Source organism: Pseudopipra pipra, chromosome 15 (assembly GCF_036250125.1).
Source record: "Pseudopipra pipra isolate bDixPip1 chromosome 15, bDixPip1.hap1, whole genome shotgun sequence".
Lineage (NCBI taxonomy): Eukaryota > Metazoa > Chordata > Aves > Passeriformes > Pipridae > Pseudopipra > Pseudopipra pipra.
The window spans coordinates 938775-958692 of NC_087563.1; the positions used below are offsets into that span (position 1 = coordinate 938775).

Genomic DNA, 19918 nt, shown 5'->3' on the forward strand with positions numbered 1-19918 from the left:
GCTGGCTTCACTGAAGGGCAGAGCTGGTGAAACAGTTAAGCTGAAGAGTGCCTGTGACACTTTTATTGCAGTAGATTTCGTGCCTGTGCAAAGCTCAAGCCCAGTCTGCTAAGGGCAGCACAGATAGTTTTTCCTTTGACTTCTCCCTGGAGCTAATCTGGGGAATCAGTGCAGACGCTGAGGGTGATGCACCAAATCCCTGAGATGGGGTTGTCCATCCCCATTCTCCCGTCCGTGTCCATGTAACCTGGTAGAGGTTTTGCATATGCAATGGAGAGCTTAATTTATGGCCAGCATGGCTGACCAGGATTAAATCAATGCAGGGCCAGACAGAAGTTTTTATTCAAAAAAAACCCCGTTTGATTGCAAACCCTCAAGTTTAGTTTACTGTTGAGAGCCAGCTCTGGGTAGAGTTACACGCTGAGTGCCTGATACCGTGGCCACGGCTGTCAAGTGAAGGGCAGCCAAATCTGAGTCCTCGGCACCACGTGCCCCTTGGCAGGTTGGTGTGCAGTCCTGTCCAAGAGGCTTGTTGTGTTCATGGTCTGTTCTTTTCTCTCTCCCAACTCCCCATCCCTCTCAGATGTTTGCTGCCGAGGAGAATGTGGATTTTCGGATACACGTGGAGAACCAGACGCGAGCGAGGGACGATGTAAGCAGGAAGCAGCTTCGGCTCTATCAGCTCTACAGCAGGACAAGCGGGAAGCACATCCAAGTGCTCGGCAGGAGGATCAGTGCCAAAGGAGAAGACGGAGATAAATATGGTAAGAATATTTACTGGCATCCCCCATATTGAAGGTCAAAGGCTTTAATCCAGCATGTTGTGCAAAGAACCTCTTGAGAGAAAAATAATAAGAGCAATAAAAAGCAGAATAAAAGGAAAAAAACCCTTTCCAGATTAAGAACATGAGGTTTGTTCTGTTGGAGCTGCCTCTCAGCTGCAGGCAGTTCCCAAAATACTGCCATGCTCCAGTTTATTAGTGTATGATGGTGCTTGAAGAGAAAAATCTTTTTCTGCTCAAGGGATGGGTTAGGGTGTGTCTTCTGCAATTCATAAATGATACCCAAATTGGTGATTGCGGAAGTCCTTTCCCCATGAACTTTGGGCTCGAGTTTGGGCAAACTCAGTGCTTCAGTGAAGCACTCTCATGTTTTCAGGTGGAGGGATATTTGGTTTGAGCTGAAATGAAGCAGTCCTTAGGAGCTTTGAGAGAGCTCAAGTTGAATGTCTGGGCATGTGGATCTTACAGGAAAAAAAATACAGGCGCTAGCAGTGCCTTCAACTCTTCTCATTGTGATTTGCACACAAGCAGCGTGCTGGAAATGCTGCTTGAGGCCGAGTGACAAAAAAGTCTGTACTTCTGGTGTGTTTTGAGATGCTTGTGGTTGAGATGCTTTTGCTCAGGTTGGTTGTTGTGAGGATTTTAGGGCTGTTCAGAACACTCGTCCTGTTTCTCTTTGGGACGTACAGCCCCACATGTTCATGTGTTGCTGCAGAGGGGGGTGTGCACGTTGATATGTTCAGCTGGAGAGGAGGAGACTGAGGGGAGACCTCAGTGCAGTTCCAACTGCCTGGGCAGGGGCAGAGGAGGGGCAGGGACTGAGCTCTGCTCTGGGGGGACCAGGGACAGCACCCAGGGAATGGCTGGAGCTGTGTCAGGGCAGGCTCAGGTTGGATCTCAGCAAAAGGTTCTTCCCCCAGAGGCTGGTTGGGCACTGCCCAGGCTCCCCAGGGCAGTGGGCACAGCCCCAAGGCTGCCAGAGCTCCAGGAGGGTTTGGCTGATCCTCTGGGGCACAGGGGGTGACTCTTGGGGATGGGCCTGTGCAAGGTCAGGAGTTGGACTCGACAATCCTTATGGGTCCCTTTCAACTCAGCATATTCTGTGATTCTGTGACCATTCATGTGAGATTGCTTTCATATGCAGCACTGGTGAGGTGGAGTGCAGAATCTGGGAACAGTTTTATCCCTCAGGAAGCTTCAGGCCTGATGAGGCACAGGCTGTGCTGAGCACAGAGGGGAGCTCTGGCCACTGCTGAGGCGGAGGAGCAGCGTGAGCTGTGCCACAGGACGTGACAGCCAGAGAGCACCTGGCTGGTGTGAAGTGAACCCCTACTGCCCTTGTGTGGAGTCACTCCATCTCTCAGGGAAAGCCCTGCCCTGAGGTCTCATCAACCTTGTCCTTTGTCATTCCCAAATTTCCAGATAAAACAGGAGGGGAAAGTGCCACTTGGCTGCTAATTATTGTGTCACTTTATTGCATTCATTCTCATAAGGTTTGATATGTAAACGAATCGCTGGGTGCTGCTGCTGCCGCCCGGCAAGGCTCCTGCCCGCGGTGGCTGTCAGGTGCCGCGATGGAGTTTTCCTCTTCGTGAAAGAAGGCGGCATTTACAGTGGGTGCAGCAGGGAAGTGTGCCCGGGAGCAGCTGACAAGTGCTAATTTATGTGTCAAAGCCCATCTTGTCCCCTTCATACATATGCAATCGTGTCTGAACAACAAATCGGCGCGCAGGAGCGTGCTCGTGACCGATGGCGATGCTGCACCATGGCAGAGCCTGAGATTTCCCGTCTGGGGAGCTCCTGCTGCCTGCATCCCTGCTCGCCACCAAAGCCCCCCGCTCCTGGTTGCTGGCGTCCTTCGAACAGCCCGGAGTGCTCCGGCCTTGGGGGCTGTTTGCCGACACCAGCCCCGGCTCCCTCCCGGCGCCTCCTCATCAAACTCCCTGAGGCGTCAGGCTGCGAAGCCTTCTCGTCCCTAGCCCTGCTGAAAGGTTATGGAAATCCTCTCATCGACCTGCTTGGCACGGGAACACTCAGAGCATGATAATCGGGGAGACAGTGAGGTGGGACACGGCGGTCCGGGATGTGACCACGCAGAGCTCCTCTCTGGGATAATGGAGGGGAGAGATGTCGGAGTTACTGGAGTGAGAACCATCTGTGTTACAGCCAAACCTGGACACAAAGGCAATGACACAGGGTTCATTATGTGCCAGGAACCCCTCCCCCCGAGGCATTATTATGGAGTAACCTTTGATCAAGACCAGAGAGAGGCTTAAACGGGGTCTGGGGATCTCAACAGTCGCAAACTTTTGATCCACATCTCCGTCTTGCCAGTCGGGTCTGCGTCTGGAGGAGGACACCTCTCCTCCCGTGCAGCAGATGGCTGTGTGTCCTCCTTGTCCTTTTCCTCTCCTTCCCTCTCTGGCTGCCTCCCTGCTGGCACGGTGTGCCAGAGCCAGGCCTCACTCCGGGGGTACCCACTGCCTCCTGGGTTGCATCGTCCTTGCAGACAGTGCAGCTCCCGCGGCTTCTGCACTGCCTGACCCCTGTCCCTCCTGGCGGGGAGGCGATGGTGGGGGTGTTGTGGGTTGCTGGCCTAAGGATTACGGCTTGGGGAAGGCTTTGGGAGGACAGGCAAGAGCCAGTGTCTGAGAAAAGGCAAGAGATGTGAGAAAAGGTGCCCCTGAGTTGGCTCCAGCCCTGAATTCTCTCAACAACTCAGTCCCATTAAGAGAAGATAACATCAGGCGAGGGCCACACAGGCTCAGGGTTCTCGTGGGGAACTCTGTCAGGTCCATAATGCTCATCACCAGCCATTAGCACTAGCCAGTTTTAAGGATAGGGGAGCTAATAACGTTTTAGCACCTCTTTCCCCTCTCTTCCCATACATTCACAACTAGTTAAAGAACAGTGTCCAAGTGAAGAGATGCTTTTTTTCTTTGTCTTTTTTTTTTCACATACCTAACTTCCAAATGGCTGGCATGGGAGGGTTGTCCTGCCTTTGAAGGGAAGTTGCTTTTATTACAAGGTTTTATTGACTTCTGTAAAACTTCTCACCTCTTGATTGCAGAGAGTGCCCAGAAAAGAAGGGAGGGGGCAGATCTCAGGCAGGGAATTGCTCCTTTCCAAGCAGCCACCACGAGTACTGCAGAATGAGCAGCCAGCCCTGGCTCAGGGAGGAACGATGCTGCAGGGCTGGAGGAATCCCCCTTGAATGTTTTATCCAGGTGTGCAAATGCCATGTGCAAGGAAAAATACATGCTCTGTAATGTATGGGTTTGCTGGCATAATTCCGATGTGTAATTTTTGGTTCATGCGTTCTTTGGGATCAAGATCTGGCCCCGTGTGTCAGATTATTAAATGGCAAATTAAGTCAGTTAATAGAATTAATTGAGTCGATGTAATCCTTTTAATCAGATGGATTTGATCCCTTCTCAGATGAATTAGAATCCATCAACAGATAAGTCAATTATTGGACTAAATTAAATCTAATAATAATGCCTGCTGCTCACAGCAACACTAATTAATCTAAATACACTTACCTATCTCCCAAGGTTGTTTTTTTTTAAAGGCTTAATTGATGTTCCTAAAGTGCTCTGAGATCTTTAGATAATAGACGATCTATGTGAGCAAAATATTATCTCTTAACAGACTATAAACTAATTAAAAGACTGATCTATTTACAGATTGCATTTTTACTTTAATCTCTTCAACCTATTCAGAAGGAGTTTGCACTGGCCCAGAAAAACAATATTCCTGTTATAAGCTTATTATTACTTTACAGGTTCCTAAGTGGTCCTTTCATTCAGAAAATGAAAGGGGGAAGGGGGAAAAACAACCATTAAAGTGCTGACAAAAAAAAAAAAAGGACCTGGAACCTTTATATTCTACCTCTGATAAATGGTACAGATAGGGAAGAGAGAGATCAGTGACCTGAAACCTTAGATCCTTTCATTTATTTTCATTTCACAAAAGGCAGAAGACATTCTATCCTGTTTGTTCACGATCTGTGTATCCGGCGCAGTTGGGGAGACAGAGCTCTCTTGGTTGGGTGAAGGCATTTTTTGCCTTATTTGTATTTCACCGCCATGGGATTTTTGGTTTAATTTGTCCCCAGCTACTGCTGTCCTGCGGGGCAACGAGCAGTGATAGCCATCGGCAGAGAGGGGAGAGGTGTGAGAGCCCTTTACTGCCCTCTCGGTGGAGGTAACCTTAATTTGCTTGGATGTCCTGAAGGCTGGGATGTGCTGGTAGGTACATTACTAGTCAGCATGTTCCAGGTGGTATTTTGTCCATGGACCTATTCCATCACAATTTAAAAAACACTCTTGGCTCCCCCAGAAGGTTATAAACCCTCTATTTCATAAACCTTCTCATTTATATGCCTTCTAGTCTACAGCATAGAGGCTGTGTTTGAGGACACCCTGTGCAAGGGGCGGTGCACAGGTAGGATATCTCTCCTCAGCACCCCAGTGCTGGACCCTGAGCCAGTGACATCCCCTCAAACACTCCCCCTGGGTTCAGTGGGTTTTAGCCCAGGACTCCAGAGATGCTCCTGAGACAGGAGGTTTAGGGGGGTTAACAGACCATGGTTTGCCAGCAGTCGACACATCTGGGGTCAGGTAGATCAAGGGGGGAAGGAACCCCAAGAGGTTGTGTGCGTGCAAGATGCCAGGTGTTACCTCCACATGTCATGGGCGTGCTGGGGACAGAACACCCTGTACAGATGTGCTTTTTTGGGTGGTACAGAGAAAGCAAGGAGCTGAGGAAAATGGGTGACTCCTTCCTGGGGCCACTCCAGCCTGGGTGGTGTGCTCCGCAGCTTGCAGCCCCCACCTTCTGTTCAAGCTGGAGCTTCCATGAGATGCCAGTGGACCTGCCCATGGAGAGCACATTACAGCTGTCTAGACATCAGCCACACTCCATCCCGCCAGAGATTTCATTTGTGGTAGAAGTGGGCTCTGTTCCATGAGGAGGTGTAATATGTGTGGAAAATATTATTATAGCAGAATAGCCTCCTTTAATTGACTCTCAGTTTTGCAGGATTCCTTCCTAGGTTTGGGTAATCCTATGCTCTCCAGAATTAATGGCTGACATAGCACTTCTTCAGGCTTGGCAGCCTGACAGCTAATTTAGAACTCCCTAAACTCATTTCACTAATGACTCCCATTTGTTCTATCTCAAAGCCTGGAAACAAATGCAAAATACCAGTGCCATTGTCCCATCTTTAGCAAGTCATTCTTTCCCCTCAGTGTTTCTGGCACCTGAACAGCAAACTGCCTTGGGAAACCTGATTAACCCTTTCCTTTCCTGGAATAGTTTAAATTAATTTCGATCCCTCTCCTGGGAAGATCAGGAGGGAAAACTAAACTCATTGTGGCTGGAAGGCGCAGAATTTACCTGAAAGAAGGGGGGGAGATGTAGTCCAAGCAGCATTTGGGGTTTATGAAATATAGCCGTATTTCTGCATTTTTTCCACGTGTATTTCCAATCTGCTTTTCTTCCCAGGAACAGGTGCGTGCAAGGGGTTGTCTGCCGGTGCAGCTCAGCCCCAAATCCCTTATGAGCTGGGATTCACTTTGTAATTTATTCTGCTGAACCATCAGGATGGCTGTTTCCCATTTAACCAACGTATCGCTGCCTCCAGTCTCTTCCCATTACAGTTTTGACATGACGACAAGACAAATAAATTTTTTAAAAGACCTTTTATCTTCTAAACCATTTATTTTCACTTACTTAGCCCGGGGGCAGAGCTGACCTCAGCGTAAGGGATGATTATTCACCATGGCAGCTGTACAGTTATATGTGTCCTGGGGACTGGCCTGAGCTGGAGGAGCCTTCGCCATCCAGCTGCTGTGTTGTGGCTCTGGGCTTTTCCTTCTTGCCCAACAATCCCCAATACCTTTATTTTTTTTTCCTTGAAATATCTCCCCTTTTCATCTGCAGTGGAGCAGTGCCGAAGTTGTCCCTTGAAAGCAGGCGAGGAGATGAGCAGAAGCTCATGACTTTGTTCACCCATACACGGGGTAGGAGCTGGGGCTGGGGGTGGAGCTGGGGATGGGGATAGAGCTTGGGCTGGGGATGGGGCAGGAGGTGGGGATGGGCTCCCAGCTTGCTCCGGGCAGTGAGGGGCCTCGGCTGCCCTCACCTTCCTGGTGGCTCTGAGAGGTTCCATTTAAAATACGCTGTAAGGATTTTATACAAACCATCTGTACATTGAAGACATTTTTAGTTTTTATTCTGCCGTATTCTGTGCCACGGTAGGGAAAAGGCTTGCTTAGGCAGGATGAGAAGTTACGGAAGAAAAATCCAAGCCTTTTGCTTTTTGAGTCATGACAAACCTGTTTTGTACAATGAATTTGTTGTCAATTTCCTTTACTTTTGATTTTGGAAGCTGCTGTCCCAAGCTCCTGCTGCAGCCAGCTTCACACCTGAAGTCCATCTCTCTCTGCAGCAGTTCTGGTTTTGTACCTGCAGTAACAGCAGAACCTTTTGTTTATTTTCCCTCTGACATTACAGTGATTTTGGATTTCCCTACTATTGGATCTTGAGATAATTTAAAGAGCCTTGACTTTCACGGAAAAAAAAAATCCCCTTTTAGCTCTGCGTCCAAACTTCAAGTCTCCATAACCACTGATCGGGGTTCGGAAAGCAAAGGCCTGTCTGTCAGCAAATTTTAGGACCCAGAAATAATGAGGAGGAGTAATTTAGAGGTCTGCTGATAATTTGTCATTTTTAATTTCTTTGTGGAGTGGAAAGTGAGCTACAAAGTGAAAAATCTTTATTTTCATGCAAGTCATAAAAGGGTTTTTGTTAACAGTTTGTGTGTATCTAATTCTGTGCTGTGATTTAAGTGTTCCCATTAGAAATGCAGAATAGGAAATAGGATCCCATCTGTGAGCAATTTAAGAGGAAGTGAGACAATGGAGTCGATTGCTGCTTCAGTTTAGATAATCAATACAAATATTATTAGTATAGTGATTTATCTTCTTAGACACTTTATGAAAATGTGAATGCCAGACCCTGAAGACAGGTCAATATGATGCTATCTGTTCCTGCCTTGCTGTGTTTATGGTGTTTTCCCATGAAGCTCAAGCAGCTGCTTTGCTAAATGTTCTTCCCTGGCTGTGATGAAATAACACACACACAGTCTAAGGGCTTCCCATTCTCCTCCGTGACTCTGGAAATGCACTGTGTGTATTAGTTTAATGATTACTTTTATCTGAAATCCTTACTGGTGGCTGTGGGGGGATGGTGGGAACTGATCTTTAAGGTCCGTCCCAACCCAAACCGTTCTGTGATTCTGTGATGAAGTTCTGGAAGAAGTTTGCATAATTTTAAATGTATTTCTAGGCCGTGAGCAATTCTGTACACAAACGCTGAGAGAGCTCCTTTGGGTTTATTGCAGTTTTTCTGTGTTGGTGTCTGTTACCAAGCCTTGTTTTGTGCTGAGATTTTCCCACATCTAAGCATTTGGCCAGTCATGAATTCAAGTCAGTTCTTGGGGTGCAATTAAAATTAAACCCTACAAATAAGCTAGCCTGCATTTTCGAAAGGGTTTTTAATTGCTTTTACATTGGAGAGGAAGGAAGGAAAACATTGTCAACAAATTCTCGTTACATTTTGCCTTTGGCGTACATCACCGTGCATGATGTCAAGTGGCCAATGAGTTTTTTTCCTTCATAAGAAATGTTTGGAGGAAATTAAAAGCGTCAATAACCCTATTAAGAACATGCCTAACTAAAGACAGGATGGGAAATGCAAATCTTGATGTGTAAAGAGCACACTTCTACTTGAAGATACCATGGAACCTCTCTAGGTTGCTGTTTGAGATTCCTAAAGTCAGTAGCTTGCTTTGCTGGAGACTTAGTGGTGGTGGTGGCGGCGTTGGCCACATCACTCACCTGGAGCATCTCCTGCTCCACTTTGCCGAGCTTGGGTGGTGGGACGCTGAGGCTGGATCCTCCAGACAGTGGAGACAGAAGGACCTTTGTTCCTCATGCATAACCAAGTTGCACGAATTTCATCCTCTCAGTGTCCTTGTGTGTCCCTTCCTCATCCCAGAGCAAGGGCTGCACGGTTCCCTGACCTCGTGGTGTGCCAGTGGGATAAAAGCTTTGCAAATGGAGAGACGCTAAAGAGATGGTGGTGATGGAGACCACATCGGTGGCCTCGTTAGGAGTAATTATTTGGTGGTTTTAGATGCTGTGAGACCATTCCTGTTTTCATATTGGGGTTTCCTCAAGAAAGGTGTTACATTTACAGAAAAATAAGGGACTTCAGTCACTCGGATTTCACCTCAGCTCTTTTAAAAACCAGATAGTCAGGAATTTCCGCAGCTGCGAGGTGGAGCACAGCAAACATTAACAACGCCAGTAGCATTGCGTGGCTGTCTGGAAGAGCGGGGAAGTGCCCAGGCCCCTACAAAACTGCACCGAGCCTCAGGCTTGGCGGAAAGGTGAAAAATAATGAAGCTGTGAAGAGGAGAAATTGCTGATGCATGACGCTTGGAAATCTGTAAGAGTCTAAAAAGGGAGCTGAAAATACCCCCCAAAAATGACTATCTGTGGCTTGAATGAAATAGTGTCCGATCAGCATTCAGAAACCGCTGAATTCAGGCCGTTCCAATACTGGCATTTTCCAGAGTGCCTGCCAGTCAGATGCAGAGGAGAACACGTGTAGAGCGTCTGCGGTCTCAGCGCTCGCAAGAAGGGGAAGGCGAGTTGGAAGTAAAGGGAGTGAGAAGGCCCAGTAAAAAGATCCCCTATTTTTCTTACAGTGAGGAAGAGCCAGCATTTTGGTGTTGAAGGGACATGGTGGCTTGTCTCTCTGAGCATCTCTGTTAATGAGCTGTGTGTGCCAGCAATAAATAGCGCACACTTTGGTCCCTGATGAATTTTCGGTATTTTCTGAATGCCCATAACAGCCAATTCATGCTTTTATGGTGATGTAGGAGCTGAGACCTTCTCGATGTCTCTTGAGCCTCATGTCCCTGACTTCTGCTGTAGTTGCTTTACTGATGCTGCCTGGAGTGGCTGTGCTTGAAGAATGACTGGGTAGTGCTCAGATTTCTTTTACCCTCTTCTCTCCTGGCTGAAATGTGTGCCTCAGAGGTCTTCTCCTCCTCTGCCTTCGCAGCTGCCAAAAAGGGTGCCTTTCTTCCCAAAGCAATAAGAAAAATATCCTGCCGTCTGCCGTGACCCTGCCGCCTTCTAGCTGTGATGCGTTCTGGCTCTTCTCCAACAACTGGATGGCAGCTGTGCTGGCTGAAAAGATCTGGCCCCAGGTCACCCTGTGGAGAGGAGCCCTTGTTCTCTGATGCTGCTCAGCTGTTTCTGGATCTCATCCAAAAGCTGGGCTGGTGGGACAGAGAAGAAATGGATGTTGTGCCTGAGTGGCATGATGGTGACGCAAGCCTGTGACGCTTGAGCATATGGTAGGAGACATGTTTGTGATCCTGGCTTCGAGCTGGCGCGGCTGGCATGGTTTGGTTTATACCCGATGTTCTCAAGTGCTTTTGGAAGGACAAGCAGGAGAGGAAATGGGTGGTTGAATGTGAGAGGGGAGATGTAGCATCAAGGGACAGTCTCTGGAGGTGGTTAAGACCTCAGTGTAGAGAAGCAGCAGGGAAATAATAGGAATAGGATGGCATATAAACACCAGATAAATTTAGAAAATAATGTCTAAATGTCCTGAGTGCTTGGCTGTGGGCAGTTGCAAGGCTCACAATGTGTCCACACCTGCCATGGGTGGGGTATGGGTGTGAGGGGTGTCCCGGCTGCAGAACTGTTACTGCTCTGGCAGGTTTTTGCAGGGGTGAGTGCTGAGGCAGACTGGGGAACACTTTGGGCTTCTGGTTTTGAATCACATATTGTGTTGAGTTAGAGGGCAGACATCACAGCTGCCTACAGCTGGTCTTGTCCTGTTGGGATCAGTGATGTTGCCCCAGGTTCCAGCAGTGAAGGAGCTTGCCTAAAGGTAACTTCAGTGTAAATCCCAAATAAGGTTTGTGCTGGTTGCATGGAAGGATCACAGGGCTGGATCTCTGTTACAGCCAAGGCCTGATTATCCTCTTTCCTACACTCCTGAGACTCTACCGACTTCTGCAGAGCCATTCCTGGAGCTCCTCTGTGAGACTGAAAGGAGATTAAGTGCCCAGCAGTGCCTCCCATTCCTCCTGCGTCTTGCACCTTTGTTCAGACCTTGCATTTCAAACCATTTTAGCCGGTGGGAGGTAAATCAAAGCTGTTAGGTTTGAGCCAGTGACAATGGCCTGGTGCTGTGTGGTGTGCCCAGCCCCTTGTCTTTGTGCAACGTTTGTGATTCTTGCCTTTATTTCATTTGCTTCTGCATCTGCATTTGTAACCGTTTTTTTCAAGTGAAGTTTCTGACTGGTGACTCATTAGGAGTAAATAGGCAAAAGGATATTGACTTTACACCTACTAATTTGGGGGTGCTAACAAGCACATGTAAGAGCTCTGGAGTCACTGGGTAAATTGTCCCACCTGGGGGGATTGGAGGAGGGGGAGATAAAAAGCATTGCAAAGAAACAGCACTTTTGTTTCTAGCCACTAGCCTTGTCTGTTCCTGCAGCCATGTGGGGTTGGGGTGAACGTTTGATGGTCACCATTGCTGTAACTTGTTCTGAGCTTTGCCAGGATTTTCCAGCACTGGAACTATTAGACCTGTGTGGGCACAAGTAGCTAAGATCCTAGTTATAAGATGCTAAATATGTTCACTCAGAAATGAGCTGGCCTTTACGTGGGCTGGTGGAACAAACCCTCCTTCCTGGGGCACATGTGAGCGCAGGGCAGCGGAGGAGTCGGGATGTTGGCACTGCACATCTGCTGTGCTTGAGGGGGAGTCAGAGACAGAGAGTGGCTTGAACATAGGTTGTATACATACTGACAGCAGCAAACATCAGCAGTGTGGGATGCCCATTAGGTAAACAGGTCTCACAGTGGCTGCAGGGGCAGCAGAGGCTCACAATCCTGGCTGTAGACAGCTTGCCCTGCTGAGGTCTGTGCTCAGTGCTGCTGGTGCTGGGGCCCAAGTCAGCTGCAGATATGTCTGTCCCTCTCCAGCCACATCTGTGACACAGTAACCACAACCTTGAGGTGGGCTCAAATCGAGATGTTGGCTGTCTCAGAAAGCCCCTATGTTGGTGGCTGTTATCAAGACAGACCATATCCCCCTCCTGTTGCAGGGGAGCTGGAGCACAGCTAAGGAGTGATAGTTTCTAGCCCTGATGGTCCTGCTCAGAGCACACGGTTGAGCTGGATGACCTCTGGAGAGCCTTCTCAGCCTGAATTGTTTTGTGTTGTGGTGAGTGTCTTTCAACACTGATTGTCAGAACAGAACTGGCAGGTAAAGCCATCAGTGATCCGTTGCTCTGAATGCAGTGGTCCTCCTTTGGATGCATTCAGTGGGACCCTTAGGAAGTGTCTTTTGTGGTTTGTCCCCTTTGTGATTTTTTGAAAATTTTTCATATTTAAAAAATTGGATGTAGGCAAAGTTTTGCATTCTGCTCCTTTAGTCCTTCTGCCGTTTCCCTCAGCTTGAGGTGACCCACTTACATGGTAAGGATGATACCCTCTGCACAAGGGTGTATAAACTGTAGTTTATCTTAAAAGGTGTGTGCTGGGGAGTGGAGAAGCATGCTGTGTGATAACCAGCTATCATCTCTACTCCTTTCTGTACATGAATCCAGTTTGCTGTGTACTTTGAATGGAAGGAAGCAGTCACCAGCCTGGCTGCATCTGATGTCAGCCTCCCTCTCAGCAGCTCTCACTCTGTGGCTGTGCCTTCAGCCTCACTCCTCCTCCTCAGTGCCTGACCTGGCTGCAGCCAATATCTGTCTCTCAGCAGGAGGAATCTGAGGAAATGCAGCAAACTTCAGCTCCTGGGGCTAAATTGTTGTGCTCTCTAACAGCGAACTGTGTTGAACTAATTGACAACCAGCTTTAAATGTACCCCAATCAAGCAAATGCATTGATTTATTTTTTCCTCTCTTACTGAGCGCTAAGCGGCTTCCAGCTTGGTTTCCTCCCCAAGAAGTGGATAACTCATCTATTGTGTAGTAAAACTGATGGGCAATGTTGACCTCTATACAATCCTTTCAGTATTCTGAGGGAGGAAGGAGTTTCTTATGCTTCTGTGAATGTTTGACCACTTAAAAAAAGCCCAACCCAAAACCACACACAACAACAAAAGATGATCCATTTTCTCTGGATGTCTTTGAAAGAAGCTTAGTTTAGAGACAGAGTGGAGAGAAAGGCTATTGATTTTGTTTGACCTCCAAAGAGACTGTGGTCAGTATATTTTCCCTGTTGGAAGTGGTTCAGGTCTCTGAATTTCCATGTCAGCGTTTGTATTCTGAAGCGCACTGGAGCTTTTGCTGCTTCTTCAATAAATAGCAAGCTGTAGGGAAAGGTAATGCTGGTGTAGATTTATTTCCCTCTGGATCTGCCCTTCCTTTCTTTTTCTTTCCTATGTAGCTTGCTCATGTTGCTGATGAAGCAATTACAATCCTTTTCACTGAAAGCTGTGCAGGTTTGTGGCTTAAACTGAGACTACAAGCAACAGTTTTGTAATCTCTATCTTGCTTTCTCCAGGGCTAAGCCAGTCCCTTTACCAACCTCTTGCCTGCACCAGCAAGAAGTGAGATGCCTTCTTTTATAGAGTAATAAAGCCTCTAAAAACTGTCATCCTCTCCTCTATCCTGATTATTCTCAACCTACCCATAGGAAAACCTTCCTGATTTTCACACAGTCTCCTGCAGTGAAACAGAGTATTCTGTTTGGGGGCTGTGGTGGTATTAGAAACGCTCTGCTCAGTACAGGTCTGCGTAGTTTTGTAAAATGGCTCATGAAAACTGATGTGCCTTTTCTCTGGCAGTTGCTTACCAAAGGATGGGTCCCAGGGATGGAAGTACCTGTAGGATGTGTTGATTGTCAGGTCTAAGAGTTCTTAGAGCTCCTGGGAGCAGCAGTGTCAGTCAGCATCTCTCCATGCCAAGGTGTCAACTGTGTTATCTGCTCCTAATTTAACAATAGTGCTTCACACAGCATGTTTTTGGGTTGTGTGCTTCCGCCTGCTTGGTGGAAGTTCAACACAGCCAGTTTGCTGCTGTCAGCACATCAAAGGGCAGCCTGATAAACCTGCCACAGTGTAATCAAGTCATAGGTAGAGAGTTGCTGATGTTGGATACCAGCTGCTGAGCTCCCCTGTGGGCTTTGCCACCATGAGCTTCATTTCTAACCCACATGGACAGACGTTCCTCTTCATCCTAATCCCCTCTCTAGAGAAAGGGTTAGTCTTCTTGCCACTGCCAGCCTCACCTCTGCTTCTAGCTGTGTTCTGGGTCAAGGTGGAGGCTGCTGGTGCAGGTGCCTGAGAGCCTGTGGGATGTGTGGGCTGCTGACAATTCCACAGCATCAGTTTCTAACTTAAGCACTTCATTTTCCAGAGAGCAACAGCCTAATGCATCCCTAAAAAATAATGAATGGTGGAAGATCCATTTGTGCAGCCTGTGCCAAGCCAAGCTGAGACTGCAGCCTGTGTTGCATGTGTAACTCTACTGACTCCCCAGAGCAGGACTGGTTCCCCAGAATCTTTTTTTGCTGTCTTCAGCCCAAACCTTCTCCTGACATCTGAATATTCAGTTACATTAACCCTTTGCAAATGGCTCAGCAATCACCTCCTGGCTCAGGAGTCACCTTTGGGAGCGGTGAGAGGGAGCTGTAACTGTTAAACTGCTGCACAAATATGAAGGCAAGGTGCTGAGGAAGAGGGAGCTTGTGGGAGGGGATGGACGTGCTCCCAGCGATCCCCTAGCCCCAGGCAGGATGGGAGCCCAAAGCTGACCAGTGCTGCCCAGCAGTGTTCCCCCTGCATCTCCCCACTGGAAGAGCTGCTGGAGATGTGTTCCATAGGTGCTGCCACTGGCCTGTCTGGCCATGCTGGGTGCTCGTGTCTCTCCTGGGTACTGCTGCTGCTAATTATCCCTTGGCCACAGTTCCCAATGTTTGTGTAGCAAGTGGTGTCACCCTGTTTGCACTGGGCCAGTGAGTAGGACAGGGCAATGCAGAGGGGCTGCCATGTGATCTGGGACGATGTAGTAATATTTATTACTACAATAATTAATTTAAATATTGTATTTATAATTATTACTTATAATAATAATTACTAATAAATACTGTCATTGTTATTATTCAAGTAATACAACAATATCCATCAACCAACTGCTTGCCTTGGGAGTGAGTAGTCCTGGGCTTGTGGTCTGAGCACAGAATGGGCTATTTAGGTGTTACCCACCTCAAGGTTTTGAAGCTTTGTTAATTAGTAAGCAGAAAGTTTTGTCAGAGCCTTAAGCAGCAGGTGATGGGCATGTTGTTGGAAGTATAGGTAATCCCAGGGAAAGCAGCAATGCTTTATGTTACCCCATTGCAGTGGCTTCCGTAAGGTGGTCAGCAAGACATTGTGATGATGGATCAGGAATATACCAGTTTGTTTTTAATGATCAACAGCAAAAACTAAGAGCATGTAGAGAAGCAAAGATGTCCTTGTGTTTTAAGTGCCTGTAATCTGTTTTTCAGAGCTGGTACCAGAATATCCCTTTGATTCTCAAAGGTAATTGCACCTCTTAATTAGCTGGAGAAACACTCCCCACCCCAGTCTGAGATCTTGCTATATAAATTATAATTAACCCCTTGGCACTGGAAGTTGAGATTTCCTGCCCCCGAGCACAAATGCAAAACGCATTAGCAGCACTTAATGTGAGCCACTCGCCCAGCGCAGCCGAGGGGTCAGCCCGACCCCCTCAGCCCGGAGGAACGTGGCAGGGAAGCCGTGGAAACCCGAGGGGAAGCACTAAATACACCATTTGAGGATGTTTGACCTGCTTTTTTTTCAGAGCTGCAAATGTCGCGGCAGGAAGGACAACACAGAACAAACCAAAGCGGAGCCCGGCGGGGCGGTGGGAGCCGGGAGGGGCGGCTGTCGGGGCCGACATGGCCCGGTGCCTCGCCGTGAGAACGGCCGAGCGCCGCCGCCCCACACACCTCCAGCCTCATCATTGTCTGCGGCCAGACACACTTGGCTGTGCCTGTTGTGTGCAGAGCCCGGCCGGGGCCGGGCCACCCACTGCTGTCATTCACCAGCATCCTGCTTTTTTGTCTCCTTTTCATCGTGCCTGTTGGGGGATGAGCGGTAACTCCTCACACCGGAGGTGACCTGTGGAGAAGTGCCAGGTTGGGCAGCTGGCGGTGGGGAGGGGCGGCCTGGCTGGGCTGCCCCGAGCCCGCCTGCACCTGCAGCGCTTCCCTTCCCGCTCCCCTCACCCGCATCGTCACCTCGCAGGAGGGCCAGGCCTGGTGGGCACCTGGAAAGCTATCTGCTTTCATAGAATCACAGAAAAGTTTGGTTTGGAAGGAATCTTCAAGACCAGCTAGTTCCCCACCAGGAGCTTGCGCAGCAGCTCTTTAGCTCACCTTAGCTGGTTCTGTTGCTCCTTCGGGGTCTTGGGTGGAGAAGTGGCTCTCTGCTGGCATAGGTCAGTCAGCAGCTTTTTGCCAGGCTCTAACGCTCTTGGAGCAGGTGTTGTTGGCCAAGGGCTGCCTCTTGCCCCACGGGCCATGTGGTGTGTCCTTGGGCTCCTCTCTGCCAGTGGCTCTGGGTCATACTGCTGCTTGCTGAGCTCAAGTGGTGGCAGCAGTGGGGGTTGACTTGGCCACCTTGGCAGAGGTCTAAGGTGGCTTCTTCCCCTTGTGACAAAAGTGAGGGGCAGCCCTGCTTGGCACGTGGATGTGGCCATCATGACTGCCTGCAAATATTTCAGGTCTCCTGTGTAGAAATAGTCGTGGCAAACTTCTTTCTCCTATGCACTCCAAAAGTTGTGGAGGGAGATAAAAAGAGGAGAGTAACAAGGTGTCCCAGTGGGGAGGAGGGATGTGCTTGCAGGATAGCAAGTGGGATAGCAAGTGTTGGAAGGAAGGTTTCTGCTTTGGGTTTTGTCCTTTGTCTCTATGTCTGAAGACTTTTAGAATGAATTATGTGCTGATTACAGCACTAATCAAAGTGTCCTCCAAGCTAAACAAGCTCTGTTGATCCATGTTTGGATAGGTATGGGCTGGACACCTGCAGCAGTGGTGTCCCCTGCCAGGGCATCTGCCATCTCAAGGGGACATCCCACCCTTCAGGTGGGGAGAGGAGGGCAGGATGCTCCAGTGCAGTGAGGAGAGAAAGGGCTGAGAAAATTTTGGATGGAAACATGGGACTGAGTCTGAGCTTTAAAGGTGACCTGAGTCTCCAGATGAACTGAGATAAATAACAAATAATATAAAATCATACAGATTTTATGCTCTTAATGCTGATTCTTTAAACTTAGAATACCACAAGAACGAACTATTGGAGATATTACCTCTTTTCTTTGCTGCTCTTGTTTATAATGCCACAGATGAGGACTGGCTTAGTTCTGTACTTGATTTAATTTTTATGTTAGGATTTAACATGGGATCTGCTTTTCTTAATCCAAATGCTTATGGTTTGAATGCAGAATTATATTATATTTGAGATTTTTAAAGTGCCTTTATTAAAACATAAAACTAATTTTACAGTTCTGACAGGTCTTATTTAAATACCCAGTGCCAGATGCCTTTTGTCCCAAATGACTCTAGAAAAGAAAAAAAAAAGACTTTTAAAATTTCTCATGCAATTAAAATGCAGTAAAAGGCAAGTAAATAGTCTTACATATGCTGAGGACCAGGGGTAACAGTTTAAGAAAAGTCTCATGATAAATGCATTTCCAAAAATAAATATGTGAAAACAAAGGTGCTAAAGGGAGAGTTAATGTGATACCTGATTTTTGTTGGTTGTTGCATTATATTTGTGGCTGCTGCTCTGAGAATAGTTGCAGGAATTGTGCTATGTCTGTAGGGAGAGACCTTTTCGAAGAGACTGGTGCAGAGGACCCTTCCCCAAGGTCCTTCACCTAAGGGACTCTTTTGGGTGCAGCTGGTTCCAGGTGTGTGTCCCCAGGTGCTGTAGAGGGTCAGTTCTTGTCCACTTCTTTTAAACCTTACCCAAAAATAGTCATACTCTCATGTACTCTTACCTAAGAGTGATGATTTTCTATACTTCATTTAGTAATACTTGAATTATTTGGGAAAAGGGGGCTTCAGCAGCACAAGCATTAAGAAGTCAGATATCTTTGAAATTGTGTTTGCAACCATTTTTAAGAGCAAACCCTGCTAAAATCTTAAAACACAGAGGAATTTGCCCATGTGCCAGAACATTTTCTTTTGTTGGGTTGCACTGCTGCCTCTGCTCCTCTGGATTCCAGAGCCACAAGAATCCCATTGAAAACACCAGAGCATCCTGCAACTTTATTTTCAGCATATTTTTTACTTTCTGGAGAAGGGAAGATTACAATGAGCCCCTTTGAGAAAATGCGTGAGCATGCTTATGTTCTGATCCATAAAATTAATTATCCTAATTTCAGCTTTTACTGGCACAGAATAAGAGCCTTGCTTGGTAGAACTTAACATCTTTGTGTATCGGGCACATTTGATAATCTTAATTCAACTAACACTGGAAACGCTTTATGCATTTCTCCTGATCAGCCCTGTTTTGGAGCACTCACAAATGTGACAGTGGAACCTGGATGGAGTGTGTGAAACCATCCCAGGGTTGGCACACAGGAGAGATTGGTGTGTTTGGGACTCCTTGGTAAGAGGATATGGTGGTGCTGACATCACACCTCCTTCATCGCTGAGGATGAGCAGCCAACCCTCAGCTTGCCTGAGGGAGGTGGGTGAGTGCTGCAGGGTGTGTGTGGTCTGTCCTGTGCTCCTGGCCACAAGTAGAGCAGCTTTGGAGAAACAAGAGTACATGGGGTTCCCGTAGTTGTCATTCTCTCCTTATTGTTATTTTTGTGTACATCAGTGTTTTTATTGGGTTCAGCTGAGACTGGGAACAAGAGAGTCAAAATAACTTCATCAGGATTTGTTCTTGTGGTAATTCTAACCCTCTGTGGGGATGGGAAAGGTTCATGCTCTTTCCAGACCCGAGAGACTCCAGTGCTTTGGATGCCTTTCAACGAAGTGCTCAGGGCCAGGTTCTGAGGTCGTTGTCTGTTGGGCTTGACTGGGTCAGTAGGAGTTTATTCAAATGAGAATGATCAAAGACATTAGGGTTTGGCCCTTTACTTTTCATTTTAGGTGCTTTTTCAAGCATAACAGAGCTTCTGAACTTTTTTGAGGCTCATCCTTCACTAATTCCAAACTCAGAGCCTGGTGACTTGTCAAGCAGTTTTCCTGCCTGTGTAGAAATACTGTCCACTTGAGCTGTGTTTGGAGGCAGCAAGACACCCTGGTGAGATAGAGGAATTTCTGTGCTAACATTTTGAACGTTTCTCTTTCCAGGCTTACTTCTTAGTCATGGCGAGTTTGCAGGTGGCAAAGTTCAGGGCAGAATTTGTTCACTGCAGTTCCCACCCAGGCATTTTAAAGCACAACCTATCCGCCTCCACTTTTACTGAATCTTGTCTAAATAAGCTTATTCACCATCATTGAAGCAACTGCCAAAATATTTTTAGTGTCTCTTATGGTGAATTATGTATAAAACATCTGCAAGAGGCCAAGTCTGATCTCCCACTACTTAATTCTGTTTTCTTAGATCTACTAATGGCTGCAAATGGCTCCATGTCAGAATGACAGTATTTTACATTCATTTTTCATGTGGGTAAACGATGACCAACCTGTGGGTAGTGCAGGCTTGGGCCAGTAATATGGTACTTATAGCTCAAATTTTTGTTGTTATTGTTGTTTTTGAGGTTTTTTGTTTGTGGTTTTTTTGTTTTGGTTTTTCACAGAGTCACAGATTCAGGGATTTATTAAAGTTTTATGTAAGTTGGACAAAAATCTCTAAGACCTACCTTTGTATTTATTCTGATCTTACATTTCCTTATGCATGGACTAATAAAAGACTCAGATTAGCACATTTTAATTAAGCTTCTCCCAAGATGTGGTGAATAACAGTGAGTTTGTAGGGACAGTGTCTGGAAGCTTTGTCATCCTATAGAAGCCTGGGCAGTTCAGAGAAGAGGACTTCTTTGTTTTAGAATCCCCTTTTTATCT

General features: G+C 47.3%; 1 protein-coding gene across 2 annotated transcripts in view; it reads left to right on the top strand.

Moving 5' to 3' along the window:
• FGF18 (fibroblast growth factor 18) overlaps positions 1 to 19918 on the top strand; it is a 76575-nt gene that overhangs the window by 31578 nt on the left and 25079 nt on the right. For both annotated transcript variants that reach the window (XM_064671401.1, XM_064671402.1), the window contains one exon: positions 584 to 764. In XM_064671401.1, coding sequence (XP_064527471.1) covers positions 584 to 764 — 181 coding nt within the window. The remainder of the gene's footprint in view (positions 1 to 583; positions 765 to 19918) is intronic.